Source organism: Haliotis rufescens, unplaced genomic scaffold, assembly GCF_023055435.1.
Source record: "Haliotis rufescens isolate VD_foot unplaced genomic scaffold, xgHalRufe1.0.p SCAF_20, whole genome shotgun sequence".
Lineage (NCBI taxonomy): Eukaryota > Metazoa > Mollusca > Gastropoda > Lepetellida > Haliotidae > Haliotis > Haliotis rufescens.
In genome coordinates this window covers 2,889,184-2,903,810 of record NW_025963891.1, presented here as the reverse complement: position 1 = coordinate 2,903,810, position 14,627 = coordinate 2,889,184, and the positions used below count along the sequence as shown (strand labels likewise).

General features: G+C 40.4%; 2 protein-coding genes across 2 annotated transcripts; both read left to right on the top strand.

Moving 5' to 3' along the window:
- Window positions 1–4,836: 4,836 nt before the first annotated feature.
- Window positions 4,837–6,909, top strand: LOC125382696 (high-affinity choline transporter 1-like). The gene is made up of 5 exons (XM_048400979.1): window positions 4,837–4,945; window positions 5,237–5,385; window positions 5,958–6,104; window positions 6,406–6,535; window positions 6,737–6,909. The coding sequence occupies exons 1-5, from the start codon at window positions 4,837–4,839 to the stop codon at window positions 6,907–6,909; spliced, it is 708 nt and encodes a 235-aa protein (XP_048256936.1).
- A 148-nt stretch (window positions 6,910–7,057) lies between these two features.
- Window positions 7,058–7,600, top strand: LOC124142751 (high affinity choline transporter 1-like). Its single transcript, XM_046511388.2, has one exon. It carries the CDS (start codon window positions 7,058–7,060, stop codon window positions 7,598–7,600), a length of 543 nt encoding a protein of 180 aa, XP_046367344.2.
- Window positions 7,601–14,627: the final 7,027 nt, after the last annotated feature.

The following is a 14,627-nucleotide window of genomic DNA, read 5'->3' as shown; positions in this document are numbered from 1 at the left end:
CAGTGCGACATATTCATCCATTTGTGATGGAGAAGGCTTTGTCAAGTGTGTGACTGCAGATGACCCGAGTAGTGTCGAACAAGTGTTAGAAAGCAAGCCTGAAATGCAACAGCCGCTGTCACCATAACTCATTGATAACTCTGTGATCACCATTGCTTGAATTGCTCCAATAAAAGATGTGAAACGAACTTATCTTCGTATGTTTTCACATATTAGTTCCAGTCACATATTAGTGTCAGTTTAGTCATTTCGTCAAATGTCTGCCTTTAAGTTTCAGTAATTTCATGAAACGACCGAAAATTACATAATCTGGCTGTAACATCTACATAGATAATATATTTTATGAATGCTTCACTTGTTATCATGATTGTGGACAGGAAGGGGAAGGAAGCAAGGGAAGCAGGAGGGAAGCAGTCAGTTACTTCCATTTCTTGCGAAAACAATTGATCCTGTTGTTATTGTTTGTAACATTGTTTTCAAGTTAACTATTATCTCTCATCATTTCAATGAATATGAAAAATGACAGTTTTTTTCTTTTTTAATACTTGAGTAATAAATGATATTTTTGCTAGGAGCAAAATATGGGCAACAACATAGTCATATGTACGCAGTCAAAACATGACACTTCCATATTAATCTGGCATGTGCTAAAGAGTTAAGCATACCCGGTAAAAGTAACAGTATTTAAAACACGAGCGAAGCTTAAGCCATCTCTGAAACTCTTGATCAGATATGTCTATATATAGTGGGTAGAATAGATGTATTATTTCTTTACAAATGTACATTTGTCATATAGTTGGAATATTGCTGAGTGCGGCGTTAAACAACAAAACAAAACAAACAAATGTACATTTGTCATATATAGAGGTTAAGGTTTAGAAAGGGTTATTCTCGTACTTTTTGGAGTATAAGACATTTGTATTCGTCTTTATAATTAAGAGAAATATTTACAAAAATCCTCCTCATTTCAAAAACAATGAATGGGAGTAGTGCACTTTACCGGGCGCACTTTTTCAGATCCAATTAGCGCTGTGAGGGTTCGAAAGCGCTTCGCTGGCTCACCGGCTTGGCTAATTAATGCGTTCATAAGCCGACGCTCTACCACTGGACCACGCGCGCTATCACATGTAATCAGTGCTCGTTAAACGGGTCATTAGCAACCCATTAACAAGCATGCGTAATTCAGTAAACAATGAATTGCGCATGCGTGTGACGTCACTGTCCGCTCTTCCATTAATCTTTTCTTGAAACCACACCCGCCATTGTTTATGTCAACATGACCGACCAATCGGATGAAGCGGATTAACGCTTGGAAAGGTAAGAAATTATGGCTAACCCTTGCCCAAAGCAAGCGAACCCTAAGGACCAAAAAGGGGTAGTGGATCGTAAAGACGTGTAAGTTTCCCTTAGACCGAAAACGGGTGTTGGATTGTAAAGACGTGTGATTTTCCCTAAGACCGAAAAGGGGTGTTGGATCGTAAAGACGTGTAAGTTTCCCTGAGACCGAAACGGGTGTTGGATCATGAACTTAGAGTCACCGGAGCGTGAGGCACGGTAACGGTATAGCGAGTGTGGTAGCACTGTGGCACGGTAATTGAGTGGATGGTAGAGAATGGCCCATGGGCTGCGCCCGGTAAACTGCATTGTTGCCAAAAAGTATTGCAGAGCTGTGAATGCTCTCCACGGAGTTGACACTGCACTTATAACGGCTAGCATGGGACTTGGCATAGCTTGTGTTGGTTTATTATCAACTATAATCGCGGCTCCTATCGTACTTGGCATGGGAATAGCGGCCGGAGTATCTGGACTGGCGAGAATAGTGATAAAATATATTCAAAATAAATAAATGTTCAAAATAATGGTTTGCATATGAGTAAAAATAATAGAGAATATTTTCAATATAATTTAGTATAGAGTCATGATGATCGTTGGAATGGCTACAGGTGGTGGTGAGCTAGAACCCTTTTCATTACAATTTAGCTTAGTCTCATGACGATCGTTGAGTCGCATCGCGGTTTTTGCATAGAAAATTACCTCCGTAGTATAAGTATTGGGGTATAAATCTGACTCCAGTGGAAGTGAGCTAGAACCCCCATTGCCTATACTACAAAAGGGTTTTGCCGTTTTTATTTATATATAGAAACAACATGAATATAAGGTTTAGGGAGAAGTACAAGAACAACATGAATATAATACTTTGGTAGAAGTACAAGAACAACATGAATATAAGGCTTAGGTAGAAGTACAAGAACAACAGTAGTCTCGGATGCGTTCTCCGGATTCTGGTTTGACTGAGGTAACCGATTCCATGAATAAGAAGATAAACCGCCTGATTTCTCTCATTTGACTTAGTCTAACTGTAGATTAGATACCTCTTATTTTAATTTGGATCCGAGCGCCTTAGCACGAGTCTTTAAATGTATAAGTAATCCAGCATAACCAGCATGGACCACTCAATAGGAAATCAACATTTCATTTGTGTTAGGGTACAAATCGTTAAGACGTGTTGATGAACTAAACGCATATTCGCTGCAGTCGGTGTGAGGAGCGAGGAACTTGCAAAGTTATCTCAAAGTAAACAGGTAACAGAAAACTCCGTATTCAAAGTTAGGAACTAGGCATAGCTTGTTGAAGGTACTGCAACGTTGACTAAAGAAGATCCAAGCTCAGAAGGAAACTCCACCAAGACATCGTGTACGTCATCATGGCCGTGAACATCTCCGTCATCGTGTTCTACATCCTCATCCTCGTCATCGGAATCATCGCCGCCAGGAAAAGCAGAAACAGCAGTGCTGAAAACTCGTTCGTGGCCAATAGAAGCATCGGACTATGGCTGTCTTTTTTTACAATTACTGGTAAGTACAAAAGCTAATTACTATCTTCCTGCATGTAGATAGAACTGTTTCCATGTCGATCGACTTTTGTTTGTTTATTGTTTAACGCCGCACTCAGCAATATTCCAGCTATATGACGGCGGTCTGTTAATAATCGAGTCTGAACCAGACAATCCAGTGGTCGACATCATGAACATTGATCCAAGCACTTTGGATACGATGACACGCATCAACCAAGTCAGCGAGCCTGACCATCCGATCCCGTTAGTCGCCTCTTACGACTAGCAAAGTCGCCTTTTATAGCAAGCCTGGGTTGCTGAAGGCCTATTCATCCCAGGATCTTCACGGGTCCGATGGTCCCAAGTACGACTGTTACCCTGAGAGTTACATTACGTACTACTGTCATGAGGACAATAGCTACTGATTGATGTTGATCTCCTTAACGAAAACAACTTGCACTCATTCCTTTTCATATAGGATAGTTTAGGTTGTTATGTTTGTTTGTTGTTTAACACCACACTCTGCAATATTCCAGCTATATGTCGGTGATCTGGTGTCAGGACCAGGCAATGCAGTTATTGGCATCATGAGCATCAATCAACGCAACTAGGATGCGATAACATTCTTCAACCAAGTCAGCGAGAACATTTCCGAACTACTATTACCTTAAAGGTTATGCTAAAACGTTTTACACGACTGACACGTGTGTGAACTATTATTACTTTGACAGCCACATGTAGGTACTACCATTATCTTGTCAGCCACATGTAGGTGCTACTTTTTCATGACTGATAGTATAGGTACTACTATTGTCATGACTGATACTGGTATTACCATGTAAAATAACATGGAAATACTATTTCCATCGTGACAATTGTAATTGTTCAGAAAGGTTCAATGTAAGCACTAGCTGTAGAAAGCTCAGACATAAATATGTCTGAGCAACCATCAATGTGATATTCTGGGAGTGGAGGTGTGATTGTTGGGAAATAATAACTTTTTTCACGAAAGTACTGGGACACACTTTATTGCCTCAGGTTTTACAAGAACGGCCAATTGTTCGCTGTGCAGTTTGAATGTTGTGAAAAAAGAAATAGTTCGGCTCCTTATTTCAGTACATAAATCACTTGTTTTGTGTTGATGTCAAGATTCAGAATGAAGCTATTCAAACATAATGACACTCAACCTGACGTTTCTCAGACTGATGTTAGAAACGAAGTTGTTCGCATGTCTGCATAAAACTGTTTGGTAAACATGTGCTATACGATTATAACGGATATTTATCTCTAATATAAAAGAATTAATGTTGATGAATGTTCACACTTCTACAGCCACCAATATCGGGGGAGGCTACATCAATGGTACAGCGGAAGCCATGGCATTCAGTGGCCTCATCTGGACCAATGCTCCTGCTTTTCCATCGTCATTGATAAGGGGATTTTAATTTACAATACACAGTGATAATGTACGGCTATGTAATTATTTGATGAACTAATGAATGTTGTTTAACAGTCAGCATTATTATAGTTTTGTCGTGGCTCTTTGTAATAAATGACCTCCATGTTTGACAAACCGGTGATTGATATTATACACACCATTTGAGGTAAATCAGTTACGACTCGAGCCTGATCAACCGATTTTGTGTTGTCGGTTCATATGCCACCTCCCCTGGACACCGAATAGGATGTAATTATGCATCAATTAACATCACTACCTTAACATCGTTGATCCAGTGTAATGTCTGGCTAAGACATATCTTGTTCACAACCACTCATTATGTATAGATGCGAATGTTACAAATATATTTAACGGGCAGTTCAATCATTAGGCTGTTTTAGAAAGAAATGAAAAGCTTTTGTTTCATGCACAGTTGATGAAGTTGCAACATGTACGTTGTTCAAGATTGTTATTTAAACTGTTTCACAAAACTCAACTGTATACAAATAAATCCTCAGCTGGAGTGTTTTACGCGCCTAAGATGAGATGAGGAGGATATATCACCATGTTCGACCCCATCCAGGCAAAGTTGGGAGATCGTGCCGGAAGTCTGCTCTTCTTCCCGCAGCTGATGGGAGATGTCTTCTGGACAGCCGCCATCTTGTCAGCCCTGGGTAAAACTGTGACAATTTCAGCATTTGTCGATGCGCCATATTATTGGTGTCATTTTGTAAGGGTATTTTGAACATTGTTGTTCAGCTTTGGTTAAACTCTCGATCACTAGGGTGTTGCTGACAAAGCAAAAATCATTACCTGAGATATGAATACTATCAATGCTCAACAAAAAGAAATCGCATGTGTTTATATAAATACAACGATTTTATGTGATAACATTCTTTCATTGACCCATCCATACAACGATGAAACCATGTCTAACTGACCTTAACCTATGTGTTACATCAAAGGGTCCACCATGTCCCTTATCCTGGATCTGGATCCCGTCTTGTCCATCATCGTGTCTACCTGTGTGGCCGTGTTCTACACCTTCATCGGAGGACTGTACTCTGTGGCCTACACTGATGTCATCCAGCTCATGTGTCTTTGCGTGGGACTGGTAAGAAGATCACAATGCAATAGACACAAATGGTTGCTGACCAACATGAAACTGATATTGTTGAGCAACATTTATTATGTATGAGCTGTGGTGAGACAGCTTTGGTTTGTGGGGGTTCAAAGAGATGTCTCATAGGGAAATGTAGGACTACTCAGTGAACAGCACTATCTCTTAGGAGATATCGAAACAATGAAAAAGCACCGCAGAGTTTGCCAAAACGTCACAGTCAAACAGGTTAGTTACTCTTAACACTCAAGACCCTCAAGTAAGCAAGATCCGTGATGATATATCTGATATCAATAAACACTCGGGTGAGATTCGCTATGTTTGCTTACAGGCAACAGGGGTTTATCGTTTTGTTTGTGAGAGTAGCATTGTGGTGGATTTCAAAACAATTTCAATCAGAAATTGACAGTTAATATTCGTTATCAATAAGTTGTAATTGAAATACACCCACCTCCTCTACCTCATTACTTTCATTTCCCATGTGTGTACAATGTATAAAGTAATTTCGATGTAGCACGATACAGCTGTGTTCAGTACATGATGTACTTTAAATTGATATTTTGTAGATCGTGGCATGTCCGTTGGCCTTCTTCCACCCATCTGTTGACCTCTCGCGAATCAAGGACACGTGGCTGGGTGAGCTGCCCACAAACATGATTGGTTTATATGCAGACCTCTGTTGTCAGCTTGTCTTTGGAGGAATGTCATGGCAGGTATGCATCTCAAGTACAATAAAAACGACAGAACCCTTACAATATTTACAAGAACTCTTTGCTGAAACAATACTCGATTGAACGATTCCGAATATGTAATAAGCATGTGTTTATGAATCGCCAACAAGTTCATTGTACAGTGGTAGCAGCCAATGCCATCTGTAAATATAACCTTTACAATGTGATAAGACGCTATATTATATGATATGGTAATAATCATTATATTGGGCATACCAAAGGTCTATCGAGATCTGTATATTGTATCTCTTTATCCAGCAAATGTGGACTTTGATTTATGCAGGTCTTTTACCAGAGAGTGTTGGCTTGCAAGACGCCCAGTATTGCCCGGACAAGTTCCATTGTCGCAGCGTTTTGTAGCTTTCTTCTCGCCATACCCCCAGCAGCTATCGGAGTAGTCGGGGCAGCAGCAGGTCAGGATAACAATGATATTTTGAAAATTCCGTCCAAGTGTCATCTCTTCACTTGGCCAAGAAGTACCAACGTATGAGTCATTAATATCAAACTGAATAAACATGACAATAATGTGGACCACTTTTTAGTTTCAGCAACTGTTTCAGGTACTTTTCGTCCTCGAACACCGACCTCAACTGCGTTCATATTGTTTTCCCCAGACTGGAATGCCACATCCTACACAGGCGATATCCCAATACCTACTGAATACCACAGTTTTATCCTTCCCATGGTGCTCAACTACCTGTGTCCACTTCCGGTGGCAGTGTTGGGACTTGGTGTGGTGCGTCTCTACCAAATTGAAATATCATGGTCACGTATTGTCAGAAATTAATGATATAACAAGAAACGGATGAGGTTGTTATTGCTGAAGCAGGTTACTGGAGATTCCTGAGAATGCATTTTCACAAATATCACTATATTTATTATTGCTTTCTAATAGCTGATATGGGTATCATTTTTAGGCCAGTGACCGAGAAGTGATGTGGGTCTTGAGAGATGGCATTGTGGTGACTGGTACGTTGTCGTGCGTTATTGCCATCCTGGTGAAGTCAGTTTATGGACTGTTCTACATGTGTACAGACCTCATGTACGTCATCCTCTTCCCCCAACTCACCTGTGTTCTCTGGATCGGGTTCACCAACACCTACGGCGCGCTCACCGGCTACGCTCTCAGCCTCTTTCTGAGAGTGGCAGCTGGGGACACCCTGCTAGGAATACCAGTTCTTATTCAATTCCCCTTTTACACAGAAGCTGATGGCCAATTGTTCCCTTTCAAGACCCTAACGATGATAGTCAACTTTGTGGCCATCATATCTGTGTCAGCGTTCACAAGGCTTGTGTTCCGGCGAGGGTGGCTGTCAACCAGATGGGATGTGTTTAATGTGATGACGAGAGAAGAGGACGCCAAGAGGGCCGAAGAGCGAGGAGAAAGTCTGATGATGAAGGAGCGAGAGGGTAGTAACAGAGACCCTGGTTACGAACAGAATGAAAAGATGAAACTTAGGGATAGCCATTTTCAATAGCTCAAAATAATTACGTTATTGGTGTACTCCAACATTATTATGTGATAATTATAGTCGGAATCGTATACTCGAATCTGCAGAGATTTCTTGTGGCCGTGGAAAGGGTTTTGTTGCTTTTATTTAATGTACAATATCGTTAAGCTGTCAGCAGGCCGAGAACCAACCAAGTGTTCATTGTGGTAAAATACGCTTTTTGCCAGGCATTAGTTCTCGAAATACCGGCAGCTTAATGGTACAACCGACACAGTGTACTCTCTGTGTTAATTGGTGAAAGAAATGTTACTTTGCTACTTTCTACAAGGTGGTCGATCATTAATGTCCAACAGAAGCTCTTCACCGAAAGACATGAGCGTCTTTACAATTATCAAATCTAATCTGGTGGAGGTGATGTAGTCGTGGTGATGGTGGTGATGGTAAGAGTGGTAGTGGTGGTGGTGGTGGTGGTGGTGGTGGTGGTGATGGAGGATGTGGTGGTGGTGGTGGTGGTGGTGATGGTAGATATGGTGATGGTGGATGTGGTGATGGTGGTGGTGATGGTGGATGTGGTGATGGTGGTGGTGATGGTGATGGTGATGGTGATGGTTGTACTTGAACCAGAAAGAAGGTATATGTGCGCCTAACACATCATATTCACTGCGAAACGGAATGTAACAAGAATACAAATCATGACATTGTACACAATTACTCTGACATTATATTTCACATCAATGTTTATATCTACCAGACGACATATTATTGGTCTTATGCAGCTACATACGAGGGGCGTTCAATAAATATTGAAACTTGGGCATTTGTGTTTACACAAATAATGTCAACTTGTGGCAAGTGTGACACTAGTCATAACATCAGGTTCCCAGACACAACAATAAGTTAGAAGTGATGGCTTCATTCACCTGAGGGTGGTATCAATCATGGAGTCTCTCAAACATGAACAACGCGCTGTAATAAAGTTCCTTACCAAGGAGGAATTCAAAGCAAAAGAAATCCATGATCGCATGTGTAGAGTGATGGGTAATGATGCTCCTGACTATTCCACAGTTTTCCGTTGGTCTCTACAGTTTAAAAGGGGTAGGGAGTCTATAGACGATGACCCAAGGTCAGACAGGCCTTCAGATGCCACCCAACCGGAAACCATTGCTGCTATAGAAAGAAGAATTTTGTCTGACCGACGATTGAAAGTATCTGAACTTTCTAGGGAATTCCAAATATCAGTTGGAACTGTTGTCACCATTATTCGTGAGCATCTTGGTATGTCCAAGGTATCTGCAAGATGGGTACCTTGAAACCTCAGAGCTCAAGATTGCAATCAGAGTCTGAAAGTTGTCGAGAACTCCTGGATCTCTATACTGCTGATGAAGTCGGATTTCTTTTTTGTGGTAGGTGATGATCCACCACTGGGACCCAGAAACTAAATTGGAATCCATGCAATGGAAGCACCCCAATTCTCAGCCTCCGAGGACGTTTCGCACACAACCATCGGCTAACAAGGTTATGGCCACCATATTTTGGGATGCAAGAAGCATATTATTGATTGATTACATGCCACCAAAAACTACAATCAGTTGACAGTATTATGCTAATGTAATGAAAGAATTGCTAAAATCTATTCGCCAGAAACGCCGTGGGATGTTAACACGTTGTATTCTACTTTTGCATGACAACACTCCGGTTCACAAGTCGAAAATTGCACAGACCGCCATATGTGAATGTGGATTCGAACAGTTACATCACCCACCCTACAGCCCAGACTTAGCCCCCAGTGAATATTTCCTGTTCCGGCAAATGAAATATGCCCTAAGTGGAAGACGCTTCAAGGATGACGAGGACATAAAGGCTGCCACAGAGGCGTGGTTAGAAGGCCAATCTGCGGGTTTCAATGAAAGTGGTATTAAAAGCTTGAAGGACAAATGGAATAAGTGTATTGAGGGGAATGGGGATTATTTTAAAATATTAAAGTGGAAAAGATATTCTACGACTTGGTTTTATATTGAAGTTGCAAATTTTATTGAACGCCCCTCGTACTATAGTATTGCAATTGTATTTAACCGTATATGGCATGTTGGGGCCCTGTATTGCAGCCAGAGAAAATATTTCACTTTTCTCCATCACTGCACTTCTAAGATGTAGTCTTATGTTATCTCAACGACGGTATTCCGGCAAATAATGTTGAGTTGTTTCCGGCGTATTGTGACTACATTGGTCACACCGAGGGGATACCTCCTTATCAACAACACCTGTGTCGGTGTTCAGTGGACAGTGACCAAGACGAAATCTAGTTAAAACGACTTCCTCTCTTAAGACGTAAAATTTTTACTATTTTGTCTTCCTGCATATGTCTTCCAATAGAACCATCATCCTACAAATATTGCCTTTGTAGAACGGACTTCACAGTGGCATATTTGAAATCTCTTTGGCCTCATCCTTTAGCAAACCTTGCTTACCAAGACAAGATAATCTGTTGTGTTAGATCCCTGCATACCAACATGAGCTGGACCACATTATCATATGAGATATGCTTAGTGTTTAAAAATGTGTCCAGTTTCAAAATTACGTATAATATATCATTTCTGGACCCATTAACTCCAGGATCAATAGACATAACGACTAACAATGAAACAGTGGAAATGAGGTCTTCATTGTCATATTTATCCATCCATGTCAATACTTGTAGAATAGTAAAATAAATATTAGGGGTAACACTATCTTGGTAAAGTACAAATTCTTGTACTTTGTTTGGTTGAGTCCCGTCCGGGATTCGAATCCACACCGCCAGAGTGATGCACCTAATTACCAGCACACAAAGTCCGACAAATGGTAGTCTAGATCACGTACTTTGTGTACCCCTCTGACAAGTGTAAATATATATACGGTATTACACAAAAACACATATACCTACACACACACACACACACACACACACACATACATAGTAATAAATGCTGGGCGGCGTCTTTGATCTTGCCGCCAACCATGCATATAGTAGAAGTAAACGATGTTTGGGATGGAAATAAACATATTTCTTTTTGCATTTCATTATTAAGGCACCGCTTCATCTGTCATGGGATGTATGTGTAGCCTAGTATATCCACAATTAACCAGAATGTTTCATATCTACAAAAGTATATACAATCTAGATATCTGCCCGCACCAAATATTTATTTGCTTAATTGTCAATGTTGTTTATCAACACATGTTCGATTCCCGACATGGGTACAATGTGTGAAGCCCATTTCTGGTGTCCCCCGCCGTGATATTGCTGGAATATTGCTAAAAGCGGCGTAAAACCATACTCACTCACTCACTCACTATCAACACATGTATAACGCAATATATCGCAATACACTTTTTGGTCCAATTCCCAACCCTAATATAAACTAGTTATTAGGTTGGTTGTATTGAATACTGTTACCAAGAAATATGACACCATGGCATGGTCTGTTATTGAGTATGGTACATCGTTGTGAGGTACCTATGATATGACCTGTATTAATGACCTTCAAAACAGATTCATACATTTCTTTTTAGGTTAAAAGAAATCTATGCCGAATACTGCTGTTAGTAGTGACATGGGCTTGGTACAGCCGACAAGTAGATAGACCAACCATACTGAACAATGTAGACAGTAACTACTAATGGAACACGGAGTTAGACAAAAGATACTGAGCACTGTAGACAATAACGACTACTAATCGAACAAGGAGATAGACAGAACATACTGAACAATGTAGACAGTAACGACTACTAATAGAACAAGGACGTCTACTAATAGACGTTGTGTCGTTGTGTCGGTACATTTACCATACCTCAGGAACATTCCTGGGCGAGCCCTACTTCATGATGATAACGCCAGACCACACCGTGCAAACATTGTTACCGACTGTTTACGACATAATCGAGTCAATCGGATAGACAGCCCTGATGATTTACAGAAGCGTGTATCAAGCTGGCAACCACCCCCTGCTACACTTCAACAACTCGAAACAGCTCTTCTCCAAGAGTTGCAGAATATCCCTCAACGTCAGATTGGGAAGTTGATTGAGTGAGTATGGTTTTACGCCGCTTTTTGCAATATTCCAGCAATATCACGACGGGGGGACACCACAAATGGGCTTCACACATTGTACCCATCGAACCCGGGTCTTCGGCGTGACGAGCGAACGCTTTAACCACTAGACTACCCACCGCCCCTGGGGAAGTTGATTGGGAGTATGCACCGACGCTATAGAGGTTAACAGACTGTTAAATAAAAACACCTAACTGTAAAACGCAATACTTCCATATCCAATTTTCATGCTTACACTTTCCGTCGCCAAAGTGTAACCTGATGTTCCCTTTCAACATGACATTGGCATTCTTTACGTGCATAAATGGGTCTAAAGTTTTGCAGGGCCTACATGTACACATGGTAATATATGTTGTTTTGCGTTATTTTATTTTTCAAAATAAAAAGACCAATTGTGTGTTTCAGTTTTGTTGGGCCATGAGTGATAGGTTCCCGCTTGTTTTCGTTGTAATTCATTCTTCTTGAAATGAGGAGGATTTTTGTAAATATTTCTCTTAATTATAAAGACGAATACAAATGTCCTATACTCCAGAAAGTACGAGAATAACCCTTTCTAAACCTTAACCTCTATATATGACAAATGTACATTTGTTTGTTTTGTTTTGTTGTTTAACGCTGCACTCAGCAATATTCCAACTATATGACAAATGTACATTTGTAAAGAAATAATACATCTATTCTACCCACTATATATAGACATATCTGATCAAGAGTTTCAGAGATCGCTCAAGCTTCGCTCGTGTTTTAAATACTATTACTTTTACCGGGTATGCTTAACTCTTTAGCACATGCCAGATTAATATTGAAGTGTCATGTTTTGACTGTGTACATATGACTATGTTGTTGCCCATATTTTGCTCCTAGCAAAAATATCATTTATTACTCAAGTATTAAAAAAGAAAAAAACTGTCATTTTTCATATTCATTGAAATGATGACAGATAATAGTTAACTTGAAAACAATGTTACAAACAATAACAACAGGATCAATTGTTTTCGCAAGAAATGGAAGTAACTGACTGCTTCCCTCCTGCTTCCCTTGCTTCCTTCCCCTTCCTGTCCACAATCATGATAACAAGTGAAGCATTCATAAAGTATATTATCTATGTAGATGTTACAGCCAGATTATGTAATTTTCGGTCGTTTCGTGAAATTACTGAAACTTAAAGGCAGACATTTGACGAAATGACTAACCTGTCACTAATATGTGACTGGAACTAATATGTGAAAACATACGAAGATAAGTACGTTTCACATCTTTTATTGGAGCAATTCAAGCAATGGTGATCACAGAGTTATCAATGAGCTATGGTGACAGCGGCTGTTGCATTTCAGGCTTGCTTTCTAACACTTGTTCGACACTACTCGGGTCATCTGCAGTCACACACTTGACAAAGCCTTCTCCATCACAAATGGATGAATATGTCGCACTGCTTCTCTGAGTGAGACAAGTGTTGTTCTGCTGATGTCAGTTTCAGTTTCAAACTGATTTCAAACTGATACCGCTTTCTGTTGCCACAGTGTATTGATCATTTTCTTTCCCGTCCAAGATAACACCAAGGATAGTTCTGGTCTCTGGTCAAGCTCATTGGTCTCAGGATCATATGGTTCAGTTGTCACATGATCAGGTGAATCAGTTGTCTCAGGATCAGGCGGTTCAGTTGCCTCAGGATCAAATGGTTCAGTGGTCTCAGATGAAGGTACTTGCTCTAGTGTTTTAGTATGAGCAAAACTCACTGAATGTCTTAGTGATCTCATCTGGAAGGGATGTAGACCTCAGACCAACTTTGGCTTTTGTACCGAACAGCTGAATACGGACTGCACTTGATACCGGAATGATGAGCTGAGTTCTTAGCCAAATGCACGAACGTAGTGCTCGTCGGCCACTCTTGAGACTTATTGTCACTCATCCAAGCCACTAGCATGTCACCATGTGCTCTTTCCACAGAATGTTGGATCTGTGGATGCCTTCGTTTACCATGTACTAACCTCAGTTCAGGCCAGATGTCGCGGCATTTCTTTGATGACATATGCAGTGAATTCGGAACATACCCTGACACATGGACTGCATGTCAATGAGATCGATCCCTGAGACTACGCCATGGGTCGTTTTCGCATGCTTTGGCACTCTTCCAAAAAAGGACTTAAACAGTTCTACAGTATCTCTCAAGATGGTGGCATGTTTGGTTTGCAGATCATTTATCATTCTGTTGCGACCACCATGTGCAGTGCAAATGTTCACGATTTTAATAATGTGGAAGGTATCTTCTATTGTGACGAAGTAGAGTTTAGGTTCATTTGGTGATTGGTGCTTCTTGATTAACTTCTCAACATTAGCACACTGAGGTACTTCTTACTTCGACAGAAGATAGTACTCATGTTGACTCTTCGTGAGTGTAGACTGAAAGTCTTAAACGTTTCATGAAATGACTGGTTTCACAACCTAGCTTTTAATCGAACCCTCCTGGTTGACAGAACTGGGGGAAAACAATTAAATCGAAGCTGTTCTGGTACATGCAACTAGCGCAGTTAGTATATAATTAACGTGATATCCATTTCGCACGAAATGGCACGTTTTAACGGCACTTGTCTCAAATAGTTTCTCTGACTATTAAGAAAGTCCTTCCTTGATTGTATTAAGGATTATGGTTAATCGTTGAGACAGGGATTTGGTGGTACATTTGCTTGACCCAGAAATACATCTCTCTTTGTGCAGGATTTTACATTAATTTGAAAGTGATGAATTTCATTTTCTGCTTGTATCAGAAGTACATTCCTTTTAAATATTGGCCATATCCTAATCTACAAAACTTGATCCTGTTGATGGCTTCTGAAAATAATGATTTCATGTATAACTTTGCCGTGTATGTCCACATTGCATTCAACTATAGAATGTCACTTTAATAGTAAATGTGCGATGAGACTGTAAAATACTTGAAGTGTGCGGCGTGTATGAAGCGCACTT

Bases quoted from the DNA above. Each gene is read 5' to 3' on its own strand.
- LOC125382696 (XM_048400979.1), top strand. From the start codon at position 4,837: ATGTTCGACCCCATCCAGGCAAAGTTGGGAGATCGTGCCGGAAGTCTG. The intron at 5,386-5,957 runs GTAAGAAGATCA...GATATTTTGTAG, and splicing joins TGTGTCTTTGCGTGGGACTG to ATCGTGGCATGTCCGTTGGC. The intron at 6,105-6,405 runs GTATGCATCTCA...TGATTTATGCAG, and splicing joins TTGGAGGAATGTCATGGCAG to GTCTTTTACCAGAGAGTGTT.
- LOC124142751 (XM_046511388.2), top strand. From the start codon at position 7,058: ATGTGGGTCTTGAGAGATGGCATTGTGGTGACTGGTACGTTGTCGTGC.